This window comes from Vigna umbellata, chromosome 3, assembly GCF_029865625.1.
Source record: "Vigna umbellata cultivar VRB3 chromosome 3, Vumbellata_1.0, whole genome shotgun sequence".
NCBI classification, from domain to species: Eukaryota; Viridiplantae; Streptophyta; class Magnoliopsida; order Fabales; family Fabaceae; genus Vigna; species Vigna umbellata.
Window position 1 is genome coordinate 49,266,888 of NC_142167.1, and position 17,014 is coordinate 49,283,901.

Genomic DNA, 17,014 nt, shown 5'->3' on the forward strand with positions numbered 1-17,014 from the left:
GTGAGTTTGTGTTTCTCAAAATAGTGTCTCAATTGATAAAATGTTCAACGTTTACTACTTTCTTTAAAAATGTTTGTTTATCTTTTATTATTCCATGTGATTGTTTATCTTCCTATTGTTTAATAAGAATGTTCTAATATGCGTTTAGCTTAGACGCTATATTTCACTAAAGGATATTTCGTAAGTATTGTATGTTAAACTTCAAAACTCGAGTTATTAAACAATCTAATATCTCTAAACATCTTAATATGAGCACTTAGTCCATATGTTTAACCAATCAATTCAAGACACATGCAACTTGAGCTAAAACACTTGATTGGCATATTTAAGCATTGGAATTAACAAAAAGAAAACTACAACTGGAAAACATGTGACATATGACTTAAGTAAAAACATAAACTCAACATGTAGCTATCATGTAATTTTCTTTAAGATAACATTGTCCTATATGACTAAGCATGAAAAAAAAATATATGTCAAGACAAAGCATTTAAGCAAGACCAAAGATACAAAACATAGCCAACCAAAGTTGTTTGACAGAACTTATACGTGCATGATACACATTATTCAGTACCTTCAAATTTGCATTTGCACTAACTCAGCCAAGAGCGTGAACTTTTGGACCATTCCAAGATAGTTATAATAAGACAAGGTTATGAAAACACAAATAACACCTTAACAATTAAGCTCTTAATGTCAAATGATAAGAAATCATCTTGTTGATTTTAGAAGCAAGGTGTTAGTTCAAGTTTCTTAAGAAACTTTAGTGAAGATCTCCACTAGACATTAAGATAACTAAGTTATTTTTATGTGAATGTTTACTTCATTGTCAAAAGAAGAAGATGATGGAGATCATTCTTCAAGAGAAAATTTTGATGATGATAAAAGCAAGTTCAAGAACTTAGAGTGATGATAAAAGATATTAGAAAACTTGTATTTTATTTATGTATATAATTAAGTCTATGTAATAAGTCATATATTAGTGAATAAATTATGTATAATACTTTGCTTAAAGAGTCATAAAGAAGCATGCAGAAAAATCATGGAAGAAAATGTTTTATTTATCCAAAAAGTTGTGATAATTGATTATTACTAATAATAATTGATTATCTAATTAAAATCAAGTTTTTCATAATAATCTTTATGTCAATCGATTATCACTACTCGTAATAGGTTATCACAGTGAAGATACAATGTTTTTAGAGAAGTTTTGTGATGATCAATTGTCACTACTTGCAATAGGTTATCATAGTGGAAATAAAATGTTTTCAAGTAAGTTTTTAGGATAATTGATTATCTCTTTTCCTACACTCTTTATTTATCCGTTTATTTTAAAGAAATCATTTTTATTGCTAAGTCAAATTTTAAAAACAGAAATTTAAAAAAAAAACTTAATTTTACTAACAAACCAATTCACCCCTCTTGATTTTGTCAAAAATAATTATTTCATTATGTGATTCTAACAAAAAAGACTCAAGGATAAAGAGAAGATGGATTCAAGTTAATGAAAAAAAAAACAACACAAAAAGGAAGCAAGATAAGATATAGTAAAAAACATAAATTGAAAATTGAGACGTGATTCGAGTTAATCAAAGAAACAATCAACACAAAAAGGAAGCAATACATCATATAGTAAAGAACATAAGTTCAAAAAAATTGAAACAAAGGATAACAGAAAAGGTAAGAAGAGAAGGAGATAAAAAGGTAGTCACACCACTTAGGGTATTAAATCATCCAAGATAAGTGATCTGCCACTTGAACCTTAATTAGACTAAAGATAACTCAAGAACACCCAAAAGAGACTCTGTTAACTCCATCGAACATAATAACATTATTTTTCAAAATATTTAAACATTTACAAGTAATTAAGAGGTCCTCTTAACAAATATTTTAAAACATAAATAACGAAGATTTTAAATACTCGTTGACATACATGCCTCCTTGTTGAAGCATTTTGAACTTCAAAAGGATATTCATCCAATGGTAGAAGGAACAAATCTAGCATGCATCGAAATTTTAATGTACATCCAATAATTCGTGTGTCCTATAATAATTATTCATACAAACCTTATGCCACCATGGGATATCCCTTGTGGGTTTACATTGAACAAATTTCAACTTTAGCCTCCCACTCTCGATACACATCTGGATCATTATGCGACAGAGCCCCTCTTTCATTGGTACGTCCTCTCTTTCTCATTTTGGAAGCTTTGTAGTGAAAGTGACCTTCTCCTTTCTCTCGACTTTCTTCATATTTAATCTTTAAATGATCTCCCTTGGAATATGATCTAAATTTTTAAAATAATTTTTTAAAAGAAAAGTTAAATTACTTTATCCAAACCAGCAATTAAAATGTAAAATACTTTAATTAAAACAAAATATTTAAAAAGTGAAAAGAATAGATATTGAAAAAAAAATTATAGACAATTCAAATATTACATATTTCAATTTATTTAAGTTGTAGATATTTCATGTAAGCCAATCGGACACCAAGACACAACTTATCCTTGATATTTGCGGTAACATTAATTGACATAAATAAAACGAACCTAATTGTAATGGAATCAACATTGCCAACACACACTCGCACATACACACGTGTATATGAATATATAAATATATAATACACTATGTAAAGACACAGTGGCGAAAGGAAATTAATAAACCCTAGAAATTAACAGGATAACTAGCACCGCGGCATTCAATTGCTAACAGCATGCTTTGCTTTTGTTACAATTGTAATAAAAACATCTCCGTAAATTGACCTCCTCACTATTACCAACTTATTTAAATTTTGAAATGAGGAAAGAAATATACATGGTATACCACCTGAAAATTCCAAAACATAGATATCCTTTGTTGTGTTTAAAATGGCATAAAAATGTAATGAAAAAGTAAGCCCACGAAGTCACAAAATTTCAAGTGGGCATGCATCATTCTCTCTCCGACCCTCAAATAATCTTAAAAGACTGCCTCCTGAATTCTTCAACTGTTAATTGCCTCAACACCTTTCTTATCAGAAGGGTTGTCATAGTGAAGAAAAATTTCTTGAATCTAAATCAGTGACTATATCTAGATAAATCAATTACGGTTCAACAAACCCTTCATCAAGAAGATCCCCAAACAACCAACTGCCACCACTGCCATAACAGAGGTTCCCATGGAATCTGCTGTCGTATCCATGTTTCTCCGGTTAGTTCTTGTTTGTTGAGACTTCTCCCCTGAGCTACCCCTGAGAAGATTATTGAGATTGTCCAATTGATGCATGATCTGACGCTGACTGCGTGCAATGCTTGATATCTGATGACAAGTAGTCAAGAATATTAACAAGAGCCTATACAACATAAGTCATACACACCTTGGTGAATCAGATAGTTTATTTTTTAATTTTTTTACATAATTTCTAAATGTTGTTTCACTTTTGCACACCAGAAATATTTAATGCTTGTTACCGTATTTTTCACATCTGCCTTTTTACTCACACAAAAGAACTCTATGCCAAGAAATAGGAAATTTTGATAATCATATGTTTTAAAGCTAGACACCACTAGCAACTTGAATCCATTAAAAGAACATTGGGTACACGGTGTTGAAGATCCATTATATATGTACACACAGATTTTCCGCCACTAGGTACATCAAAATTTACACCATAGCAAGAAACATGCAGAACAGTTATTTTGTAAATCATGAAGTTCATTACCATCCACCATGAAACATTCAACGGATCCAAATAAAAGTAAATTACATTTCCTTTTTGACACACCCATCTTTAATCTATCATAAGTTTCCAACATCAGAATAAGATCAGGATAAAATAATAAGTTAACAACATGAAAGAGAAGCTTCTTCCGTCATTGTTAAAATACATCATGCAGTTTTTATTACATATATTGCTGGACCTGTTTCGATTGCTTGTAAACATGGAAAGATTCTGCTATTACCATGGATTTCATTGATTCCTCGTCTGACTATAAATAAACGGCATAAATGTAGGAATTAGACAATGTTAGGATACGACCTCCTATGACAAAGGTCTATGAAAGAAGAAATAAAGGAGAGAGAAAATACAGCTAATTGTTTTAATGCAAATAGCTGAGGAATCTATTAGTAGTAGTTATGTTGTTGGGAAGCTTGTATATATAGGTGTGTTTTGGCGTATTGCGGGTGATTGAAAAATTAGTGAATAGTAGCAGGATTTCGGACTGTCAAAGTGCTAGTGTGTATATGTTAGGAACCAAGAACTGAAACGAGAAAAAATAGAATGATTTTTTATTGAATAGACTAAAAAGATCAAAAAATAGGATAGCACTCTCTCCTTCAACCAGATCAGTAGCAGCGAAAAATTCTATTTCCCAATCCAGTACCAGCAAGGGAAATAATAAGATAAAGACTAACAACGAAGGACGTGGCAGAAGCAATTTTAAGGGGGCTTTTGCAAGATGAAGGAGAAGGGTATATTTTGGAAAGATACCAAAGTGGTAGAGTGGTTGCAAAGTTGATGAATATTCATGGGTTTTTTGAGCTACGGGTATTCTTCCTCCTTCGAGGAGGCACAGTCATGCAATTGTTCTAAAAGTTGATTCTCAAATACCGAATGGCCATACAACCCCACTACCAAAAAACAGAGATTGAAAAGTTGGTGGTTGAGACGTTGGGGGCAGGCATCATTTGCCCAAGCGTAAGTTCTTATGCTAGCTCTATTATTTTAGTCAAGAAAAAAGACAGGAGATGGGATTTTGTGTTGATTATAGAGGAATGAATAAACATACAATACCCAATAATTTCCCCTTCCAATTAGAGTTATTAGATGATATTGGGGGAGCCAAAAAATTTGTCAACTTTAACGAAAAATTTGGGATCTAGAGACATCACAACAAAATTTGTCAACTTTAACAAAAAATTGGTCAACATATGCATCATGTCACTAAAATAACAAAGGATTGACCATATTTGAAGCGAGCTAAGCAAAAATGACTTATAGACGCCAACTTGAGGGTGTGAAATAAGACAAAAACCTTTTATAATCAATAGAATCTAGATTATATATGTATTATGAGAGGATATCAAATCTCTATTTTATTTATTTATTTATTGAATTTTATCAATATAATTAAAGTACCCTTGTTGGCTCAATGTCTCTCCATTTCTCATAGTTTAGCAAGATAGTTAAAATATTAATTGGTTAGTTGGTTAGAGAATCGTTCTAGATAATGCTTAGTTGTTGCTAGCACAAAGTTAGTCTTTCTAGCACAAAGTTAGTCCATGTCTATTCCTTGGACACCGTCATTGCTTCTTCATAGAAAGAAGTTCATGACTTGTAGTGTAAGGACCATGCGAAAAATTGATTAAAAGTAGACACGGTAGTGAATACACATAGGCGATGATATGTGCACATGCAGAGTAAAGGAAGTGGTTTTTGTACACAGAAAAAAGGGGTTTAGACAGGTAAGAGAAGCTAACTCGGTCTTTGATTTAATGTATTGTTTGTATTCAGTGATGTTATGAAACATTGTTGATAGGGTGAATATGTTGTGTTTATATTTGCTTTTTGATGTGGTGATAATGTGTGTTGTTGTATGTTTGAATATCTACGTGTAATGTTTATTGTTGACCTTTAGTGACAAGGGTGAGCTTGGGTGGTTTCAGTCAAAACCTACAGTAATATGGGTTTTGAGGGAAATAGTTGAGGGAGATGTTCTTAAGTAACGCAGTGGAGTAAAATAATGTAGTTAAGAACATCTGAAAAGGTGTAGACAAGTTTAAAATTGTAGTATAGTGAGAGAGTTTGAGATTATTTGGCTAAAATATTAGAGTAGCAAATAATCCCAAACTAAATAACTTACTAGTTTTTTTGAGTGATCAACCGAATCCTCACTAGATGAGTGATAGTCAGGTGAGGTACTTGCTATTTAAAGTATACATTAGACAATTACTCACGTTGGGTGAATCAAGTGTCTGATAAGTAATTTGCTTGTCGTCAAACGTTGGGTGAATCAAGTTGTCTGAGACTAATTTAAAGTATATAAATGGATGCAAACCTCACCTTACAAGCCGGTTTTGTAGGATTGAGTAAGGCTAAAAATCTACTTCTTAACATGGTATTAGAGCCATGAGTTAGAGTCTATCTTAACAAGATTTCATGTTTGTTGAGCATATTGTTCCACCTGTTATTGAACCACCCATTAATGTTTAGTCCCACGCACGAGATGTATATATCTCGACGTGAGGGGATGTGTGTTGGAAGTCCCACATCACCTAGAAATAAGGCCAATTTAGAGTATAGTATATAAGTGGGTGCAAACCTTACCTTATAAGTTGGTTTTGTAAAGTTGAGTTAGGCTTAAAGTCCACTTCTTAATATCTATCTACTAGAGACATGGAGATACATGTGTACACAGAGAGAGAGAGAGAGATGAATGGGTAGTACTACCATGACTAAGGACAGAAACTTCTACAGATCGGGTGGGTGATTTAGAATTATGTGATATGTTTATATGTATTGTCTGTATTGGTGATAGGATGTTGAGCATGAATGGTGGTCCAAATATCCTTTGTTGATTTGATGATTATTGCATATGATCTATGTGCAAGATAGTGTTTCCAAGGAAGGAATCTAAGTTGTGGTGTTTTGAAGGAGTATGGAATGGAGACAGAGAGGTGTGTTGACCTCAGCCTTGATATCTTCTTTTAAGCCTTTCAAGAAGATCCCTATAAAGTAATCTTTCTCAATGCCCTTTAAAAACCCAACATATTGTTCAAATTGCTCAATGTATTCCTCAATCAAACCTGTTTGCCTTAATCCGATCAAAATTTTGAAAGGATTGTTTAACATGGTTGGTTGAAACCTGTGTACTATTGAAGTTTTGAAAGCATCCTACGTAGGATTGAGATTACAAGATTCCCACCACTGAAACCAATTCAAAGCTTTACCTTCTAAAGCAATTATGATAGCTCGCATGTTTCTTCCTCATCAACATCTTTTAGACGAAAGTACTGCTCCAAGTGGTTAGTCAAGCCATAAGCATCCACTCCTGCAAAAATAGGGATGTCTAATTTCCTCCGTTTTGAAGAAGACGCCATTGAACCTTTATATCCCTTTCTCGTCCCCCGTTACTCTCATTTATGATAGAAACTTCCTTATATGTTAATCTTGCTTACGATAGTTTCTCCACCACAATAGTGAGCCCCCTAATCATATCCTCCAGGCATTTGAACCTCCCATACCCTGTTTTCTTTCCTCACAGAATCAAGATTGGGCTCTGAATACCAATTGATAGGCACAATTAGTGTTACAAAAAATCACAAAGTCAACTTCTTGGTAAACTCAACATTGTTTCTACCAATGTGGTAGAAACATGGTAGAAATAGGAAGAACAACACACTTGAGGGACTTTAGAGAGGTCCTCTCTCTCCACCATTATGTTTCCCATTGAATATGTTTAGTGAATCCCATATTATATTTGTCTAATTCTTAAAAGCATTTATATAAATCAAACTTAAAAAACATAGTAAAATTTATCTAGAGGGTTAGTAAAATATGTCTCTTATTCTTCTCTCACTCCGAGCCACCCTCCTCTATTCAAAAGTTATATCCAAAGCATCGTCGGACATTACTTCCCAAAGAAGCACCTCTTAAGAATCAACTTAAAGTGTCAAAACAATAAAATACTCTGAAAGTGACATAAGACTCATAATACCTCTTCCATTAAAGGAGAATCCTTATTTAACTGTGATGATGAAGAGGAATTTGCCATTTTAGATCCAGTTAGGGAACCATTGCCCAAACTAGTGATGAAGTATGAGGTGGGAGCTGATCCATTGCAAGTCTCAGTTTGAAGTGACATATTCTGTTGGCTTGGAGAATTTCTCTTGGTGTTTAATTTGGAATTCAGCTCTTCAATGCGATTTGTAAACTCATCCATTCTATCATTGAGGGCAGAAATTTGGTCCGAAAGTTGATTGATTGCTCCCTAAGATATATTAGGTAAATAAAACAAAAATTAGATAGTTAATGGGTAAATGGACGAATACCAAAGGGATTAAATGAACTCTATCTTTACATGAAATTAAAAAAAAAAAAGAAACTGCTACAAGACTTAATGTACCTGATTCACTGACATTGTGCTGGACTCTGAATTTCTTTCACCAAACCTTCTATTGTTGGAATCATATCCAGTAACCTTAGCAAGGTTTTTGTCTCTTTGATTGGTATATGACTGTGATATTCCACTGTTGAAGATAATCATTAGTCATATTATTAGGTAATTGTAAAGCAGTTTTCCTAGAGGTATAGAATGTTTCCTTTAGTAAACATTGTCAAATAATGTTCCTGAAAAACAGACCCATAACTAATTGAGTAATATAATACCTCAACAGCATTCATGTTGTCAAATAAGTACATTGATTTTCTCTCAATATAGCACTGGATAATTTAACCTATTTCAATTTCATTAATGGGTGATTATGATATGTGACCAACAATCTTCGATTCAATTAGGCCTTGTCTCAACAGGTAGGGTTGGCTAAGGATTAATCAACACTATTAAAGGTTTTCAAAAAAAAAAATCAAAACCATCCAGACAAGGTTTTAGTGGTTTCTTCTAATGCAGTTAGATGGAAAATTTTCACCTCCTCAGATGTTTATTTCTCATGGCAACTCTGTCAGCAGAGGCTCTAGAAAGTGCTTCTTTGGGGCTTGACACCAAATCCTCATCTAGGCTGAGTTTTGTCTTCAAATCCTCTGGTAGGGCCTGGAGAAGTAGAACAATTAGACAGAAATGCTGAAACAGAAAACATTAGCATATGGTAAGCTCTCATACCATAACCTCGTCCACAAGCTTTTCAATTTGAATTTGCTCAATGTAGGTACGAGGAATGTAGGAACCATCTAGACCTAGCTGCTGTCCTATGTATTGTAAAACCAAGCGATCTCTTCCTTGTACCTGTTTATCAATTAGTTCCAAATTGCAAATAAATCAGCAAAAGAAAAAATAGTAAGTAAACAACGGTTGAAAGGATCAATGACAACAAGTCATGGAGGATGGTACCACTCTAGTGTCATGTTGAGATGAGAGAAACTGAAAAGGAATATAATGAATTTGTGTGTTGTATACACACATGAGCATTTTTATTTATAATAAAGAGGAGATATAACAATAAGAAAGAAAAAAAATATCTAATAATGGGATTATAATAAAGAAGAGAAAGTTTGCTATATGGTCACACTAACCATACTAAATGGCCTCCAGGAAAAGGTTTGCTATATGGTCACAATAACCATACTAAAATTGTCTACTACTCAATTGTTACTCAATTGTTGATTGGCAGGATCTCCTTTTGATAGAAAATCTACTTTTGTATACTATGCTTCCATAGGAGGTAACTTGATTTCTTGGAAGAGCAAGAAACAAAGTATTGTGACAAGATCTAGTGCTTAAGCATAATATAGAGCTATGACCTCATCTACTTGTGAACTTGTTTGGCTTTAACAATTACTTAAAGAGTTACAATTTGGAGATGTCACTCAAATGACAATTATATGTGATAATTAGGTTGCTCTTCATATTAGCTCTATTACTGTCTTTCATGAAAGGACCAAGCACATTGAGATTGATTATTATTTTATTCGAGAAAAGATTGTATCTAGAAACATTAAGACAGATTTTGTTAACTTAAGTGATCAATTAGCAGATTTTTTTCACTGCTTTTCACAAGAATTTAAAATCGATTATATTTGTATCAAGCTTGATACATATGATTTATATGCATCAACTTCAAGAGGAATGTTGGATATTGTTAAGATATTATGAGTTAGAATATCTTATGTTAGTTACAATATTATGTGTGTTTGGGTTTAGCTCATTGTTTCCATTATTATTCATTATAAATATATATTCTTCATTGTAAATATATTACCCTATGTTTATTCTCTACACAAGGGGAATTAACTTTATACCTAGTTCTCACTATTTTCATAAATATAATAAAATCATATCTCTAACAACAACAATAATATAAATAGCAATATAAAAAATATGCACAAAATTTAAACAAAATATAAAAAATTATTGATTATTCTAATAATCAGGTTAGTAATGACTACAATTGAAATTTATGATGGATTTCAATAAATATATTCCACCATAACATGTAATAGTAGCATGATAGTCTAATATTACCTGAACATAATGTCTATTGAGTTGCTCAAGCCAATCCAGTTTCACACAAACCCTATCATCAGAGAAAACATGGCTGTTTCTCTTAAGGATAGTGGCTATTGTGTACCCCAAGGCCATTAGTCCACCGAGAAGGCGCACACTAACCTCAAAAGTAATTCTTGGTGATATGACAAATGGATTATCAGTCACCCATTCCTGAACATTAATAAGACATCAATTAATTAACACGGTTGAAAGTTCATTCTCCATAAATCAAGGAGTTGTAAAAACACCAAATATATGAGATCTTAATAGCATACCAAGGCAACAAAAATGTGTTGTTGTGGTCCAAAAGAATCAAAAGAAGTCACAAACCAACAAACTATGAACCTTTAAAATTCTAAATAATAAAGTATTTCGGCTACAAAGTTGGAGACAATGTTAACAACAAACCTAGCAGTTTAGGAGAGAGAATAAATTATATAATGGCAATCAATTTTGTACACAATAATCTAGTGCTTCATTCCCAAGTGTAATGGGTAAATTTCAAAGCATAATTTGAAGCATATGTGCACTCATTTTCTATAAAATATACTTTTTTGGCTTCTTCTAGAGATCAAATATACAGCTCATCCTCCACTCCAGCAATCTTAGACGTTCTAGTTTCAACATTTTTTAAAAAAGTATTAGCATCATATGCTATAAAAAATAAAAATGAGATATTTCAGAAAGAGCTGACTTCAAACTTAAAAAATGTTTGGGTTCATATAGTTCCTTATGCTATTAGTTCCAACACCTAAAACATGAAGAAGCAAATTTATCCTAGCATCCAAAAGTCATTGGTGTCATTGCTAGATATATTGTGTTTCATGTTAGTTAGGGAAACATAGTCCCTATGTTAATTATGTTATTTTTTCCTTATTCCTTTGTATATCAGTTTAATCATATATTTAGTTTTATTATATTCAACATGGTATTTAGAGCCTAAAGCTTTTTTCGCATTTTCGTCACTCCTCTCTCTGCAACCGCCACCACTATCACTCAATATTTTGAATTTTGAAGTCATATAAAAAGAATTCTCTTGGTTCTTGTCATAGAACACACCATCTTATCAAAAATTGAAATCTTTGTGGCGAATCTTCATTAACTTCTCAATCTGCTAGATTGTGGTGCTCCATTCCTGTCTTTCTTTTTGCGTTCTTCTTCGATTATCTTTGTTTATGCTACAAAGGAATCAAATTCAGAAACGATTGTACTCTTTCCAGGATAGAATCATATAATCTAAACTGGATTTTTAGGGTTTTTCTCTATCCATGGCTTCTTCTGCTACCTCTTTTTATAACGCAAGTCAATCTACTCCTTTCAATGAATTTCTCAAATGGTATGAGGATTGTCAAAACTCTAGTTCCACATCTTCTGTTGCATGTAGAGGTATATCTTTTGTTGGCCTAACTCAACCTTCTTCTCTTGGACCTTGGGTTCTTGACTCAACACAAGGGAGATAAATCCCTTTTATTATTTCTTATTTGTATTTTGGGCTTAGCCCATATTTCTTCTATTATAAATAGAGGACTGTGTATACTTAACACAAGAGAGATTAATCTCATATATAGCTTTTCACTATATTCAACACAAATCAAAAACACCTTGTGGTAAGAGTGTGGTGTGGGAGGAAATTTGGATGGTGAGCCAAAATTTAGGGAGAAATTTGCAATGGGAGTGAGTAAGGTGGAAAACCTAATTGATGATAGAGGAGAAACAACCTAATGTAAACCTAATAAAAACTCTCGTAAAATTTGTAATTTTAACTTTTAGCAACGGGTCGACCCCCACAAATACGAATAGTATGACACCCGTCCCCGATATGTTAATGAGCGAGTACTAATTTATCCTTTACCACTACCCTCGAATACCAGTTTAATGTATCCACTTACTACCTGTGGCGGATTTTACACGTGAATATCCACGGATATAGATAATTTTGTCATCCCTAGCAATGATGGGTAGCAACAGTGACGATAGTGGTGACGTAGCAACGACGACGGTAGCAGTGGCATAGCAGTGAAAGCTCCGACAAAAGCTCCAATGATAGCTTTGACAACGATCCTACAAAAGTGTGACTCTGGCAATAATGAATGGGGATAGTAGCAATGACAGAACCACAGATTGGGGCACTTCAGGCAACCCAAATAATAAAAGGAAGTGGTTGCACTTCAAGTGACCTAATAAGAATCATAACTAAGACGGCAAAGAAGAAACGCGGAAGCAGAAATCCCAAGATGAAGAGCTTTGATACCAACTTAAAAGGATTGAAGATTGTTATTCAATTGATTAATTTGAAACAATACTAGACTCTATATTTAGAGAACTTTAACCCTAAAGTAATAATTACAAAGAGATGTCTAAAATCTTCTAACAACTTCTAATAACTTCTAGTAATACATTTACTATCCTACCAAAAACTATCAATAATGTAAATTGATACTTTATAGAGATGGAAAACTTGAGTTATGAGTTAGTATTTTAAAGTAAAAAAAAATAACCACAGGTAGAGGAATCTAGTAACTTTTCAATTCATGGAACATCGGGAGAAATTTAATTTTTAATTGAATTTCCAAACAACACCCTATTCGTACCTGTGAAAAATCTTTGAATTTATAGCGCAAGCTCACATCTAGGCATCATGTGATACATAATATACTATTACAGTACAGAATATGAAATATAGTAAGGAACCAAACCTCAAACATGAGGCTGTATTTCCCATCCTTATTTCGCATTCGCAAATATGATTGGCAAGTCTCTGGATCTTCACCAGGTGGTAGAAGATATATGTCATAAGTTTGCTCTGTTGTTTCCTTAAAATCCTCAGAGAGAACAGCTTTAATTTGATCCACTGCGAGATTCTTTGCTGACTAGAATAATTATACAATGGAGTTTCTATTTAGGCATAATCTCATCAAGTGGAATTAAAAAAATGACTTATTATGGCACTAACCTTTAATATGTAAGTTGGGCTCTGGAATCCAGTAAATGGATTGAATTTGTTGATGATTTTTATATGTGCTGTTTGGAGATCTGGCTCAATAAAGGCCTTGTACATTGGATACACCTGAAAATTTTTAAACATCGGCACTTCTAGAAAATGTTACTTTCTAAATCTGTATAAAAAGAAGAAAGAGATTAAAAGTATGAACCGTCTCAGATATTTGATGAATAATTTCTTCAGGTTCTTGACCAGCACGTTGAATATCACGTATAACTCGTTTTACAAGGTCAAGGTGAACTCCTCCTGTAACAGAGACTCGAAGGTCCAGTAGAGGTCGTAACTTTTCACTCAAGGCATAGATGCCCTCTATAAACACGATATGAGAAGTTGGAGCTTCTACTGTCCTGTAACCAGGGTACACATTTAATATGAAAATGAAGGCAAACATAAAATTGGAGTACTCCAAACCAATTGAAACCATCTTTGAATTACATTAAGTATAAATTTCAGATATGCATTGTAATTACTGCAGATCACAGAATATCAAACTGAAATTAAATGCCAATAAGATACAACTGCAGGAAACTACATCCCTGAACCTTATAGGGGTGTTCTACAGTTTTGCAAAATTTTATATGAATCAAATTTGAGAGATTTTTCCATCATTCCATCAACTAAGCATATTAGCAGTTGTAGAGTTAGAACTAATCCAACTCCCTAACTGAGAGTACCATAGAGGAAATACACATTAAACAACTGAATGTTAATACAGAAGCTGATACAAAATATTCTCATATACATAGTCATTGCTTGAAAATTATTACCCAAATATACAAATTTTCTATTTTTCATCTTTATTTTCCTAAAAACAGTGTTCTCTAATCAATGTCTCAAGAGAGTAATTTTTCAACAAGTAAAAATATGCCATATTGTACAGTTAATCAACATGGTCCAAAATTCAACCTGTATCCTGTTCGTGAACTGGACTTGAAATCATATATGGGAACTTGAACAGGCTTTCCTTCCTTTAAATCACGTAAATTCTGAAGTAACGTGTCGTAGTCTGTTAAGCGTGGATCTGGACAAAGGAATAACAGAGTTCAACAAGATTGGTGTCAAACTTTTAGCCAGTGTTTTAAATGTCACAATAATCAAAGCATGACTATGATACCACATACATTTTATTTTTGTGGATCTATGTATCAGATGCACACTAATAGACATACATACTACCTCATCACTCAACAAAAATATTTTATTCCCAAATGAGCTGTCATTCCTACAATCACGAAAGTTGTGTTTCATTATGCTATACAGCCAGTATTCCAAAAATGCAGCATGGTAAGAATAATAAAAGCATTGCATAACGTCAGATCATGATTTACCATCGAAGTTGCCGTCAACAATTCGACTGGAATCATTGTAATTATCCATTGAAATGACAGCAATGCTGGGCATGAAGTTCAGTATCTTTTCAGTAAATACAGTCTTGCCTGCTCCGGAAGGACCTGCCACCCCTACCAATACTATTCCATCATTCTTTTGTGCTAACAATTGGCATGCACGAATTACAATGAAAAAACCCTTCTCAAAGGATAGTTGGTCTTGGATTGGAGCAATTTCATGGCGATCACAGTCTTTCCTTTTAACCAAGTGAACTTGATCTTTTAAAAGACCAAGACGTTTGTGATGGGAATCAGAATCAGAAATCTCTTTTCCCATTGAACAATTCCCAGTTTCTCTAAGACGAAAAAAATCAGTGTTAAATAATGCTTAAAAAAATATGTAACATTCATGTTAAACTCATATATCCTTGCATCATATCACACACATACAATGATGGATTATGGCTTGCTTACTACACTTTTAATTTTTCTAACATAAATCCAGAAAGAAGCCTTGGCATTCATACTATCATTTTATCCGTGGACATGTAATCTTGCACCCAACTGTAGTTTACATTTAGCTAATCCTAATGCACATATGTAACAATCCATACAGTTATTTAAATTCTTTATTGGAAATGAACAAGTCCAAAAGCTCTGTCTCTCTAAAGTGCAAATCTCACTTTAAAGATGCAAAATTCAGCGAGAATACAAGTTGGAATATCCTACAGGCCCAAAGAGTAAAATTCAAAATCTAGCTTAGAAACACTGATACAACAGGACTAAGACGACAGATACACGGTTTTTTTCTGACTGCGAGCAGATAGCTTTCTGGTATTACCATCAGATTATCACAATTCCAACATCACACGCGACGCCGTCTCTATATCCAACCCAAAAATTTAAAATTGCACATCAAAAACAAAAAATAAAACACAAAACCCTGAACTAACAACTTTTTAAGAGCGGAAAGGATCAACCATATAACAAATTATTAGAGTGACAAATATTAAGAAGAAAAGAAATAACCCAACCAGGAAACAGAAACCAACAGAAGCTGTTTGGAAACATAGCAAAACCAAAAAAGGGCCTGGAAAAACTCAGTTCTTGAAAGCACTTTGGATCCAAAATCAAAAAGAAAATTCCCAAGCTTTGGTACAAAAACAATAATACCCATAAGAGAATGCACATCAAAATTGATCCAATGTACACCCTTGTGATTATCAGAGGACTCACCGAGCCTCCTCCCTGAACGAGCAGTTACAGTGAGTTCAGCAACAACACAAACAACCGCAACCATAACCCAGAAGAGAACCCATCATTTCAAGGTCGGTTCTGATATATGCCCATATATCAATATTAATATTAGTTCTAATATTAATATTATTTCTTTCTTGATGTTACCCTTCTCCCCGAAATGAAAGGAATGGCAATTTTCTCCATTCCAGGATATTTTGTGATGAAGGGTTAATTTCTAGAGGATCCCCCAACGGTCTAAAGAGAGAACATAATAATATTCTATAACTACATATAAACAGATACACGGTTTTGATTCTGTTTTTATTTTTTCAGTTTTAGCTTTTTAATAATTTTCTAAAATTTAAATCATTATGTACCATAAAAATATATTTTAAATTTTATTATTTAGTAATAAATTTTCTAAATTCAAATATTTATTCATTTTTAAAATTATTGTTTACTATTTTATTATTTTAATAACTATTTTTTTAAAATTTAAATAATTAATCATAATAAAAAATTATTTATTCAAATATTTCTTACAACTAAAATTTCTTTTATATCTTTATATAACTATATCTATAATTATATATATTTTTTAAAATTGTTATCTTTTTAATTACTACTTTTAAATTTTTAAAATTTATAAATATTTAAAAATACTTATGAGCATGTATTTACGCTATAATAATAAAAATTCATATTTTATCTATATGTAAATATATCTGTAATTATACATATTTTTTGTTTTTCTAATTTTATCTTTTTAATTCTTATTTTTAAAATTTATAAACCATGCATATATTTACACTATTATAAATATAAAAAAAGAGAGAAACTTTCTTTTATATATATATAAAGAAATGGTGAAGCAAATAAAATAATTAAATATTACATTTTCTTATAAATATTACGTTTTATTAAATATCATATTATACTATAATATAAAACAGTGCATTGTATTATATTATTTATAACTTGTATAACTATTAGTAATTTTAGTAATATGTTTTAATTTCAATAAATATTACAAAATTTAACTTTTAATTTATTTTCTTATTTTTTATTTCACACAAAAGTTTAAATATTGTCTCCCTTAGTATTATACTAATCCATTAGTATATTTAATTATATATATATATATATATATATATATATATAAATAAGGATAAATTTTGTAATGTTTCATTTTTATTGTGTTCTTATTTATTAGAGAAAGTAACGACCTAAAAAAAATTTCA

The 17,014-nt window shown here is 32.1% G+C and overlaps 1 protein-coding gene across 2 annotated transcripts; it reads right to left on the reverse strand.

Annotated features, from left to right (window-relative positions):
- Nucleotides 1–2,800: 2,800 nt before the first annotated feature.
- On the reverse strand, nucleotides 2,801–16,021 carry LOC124848777 (Phosphoribulokinase / Uridine kinase family). 2 transcript variants are annotated; one of them, XM_047326562.2, is made up of 12 exons: nucleotides 15,771–16,021; nucleotides 14,535–14,888; nucleotides 14,113–14,227; nucleotides 13,358–13,553; nucleotides 13,159–13,272; nucleotides 12,902–13,075; nucleotides 10,182–10,376; nucleotides 8,823–8,945; nucleotides 8,632–8,753; nucleotides 8,109–8,232; nucleotides 7,701–7,973; nucleotides 2,801–3,300 (listed from the first exon to the last, which is right to left on the reverse strand). In XM_047326562.2, the coding sequence occupies exons 1-12, from the start codon at nucleotides 15,832–15,834 to the stop codon at nucleotides 3,082–3,084; spliced, it is 2,073 nt and encodes a 690-aa protein (XP_047182518.1). In that variant the 5' UTR covers nucleotides 15,835–16,021; the 3' UTR covers nucleotides 2,801–3,081. The 2 variants fall into 2 exon arrangements, with proteins under 2 accessions (XP_047182518.1, XP_047182519.1); XM_047326563.2 differs by lacking the exon at nucleotides 15,771–16,021 and adding an exon at nucleotides 14,328–14,428 and having other exon boundaries at nucleotides 14,535–14,675.
- Between the last annotated feature and the right edge of the window lie 993 nt (nucleotides 16,022–17,014).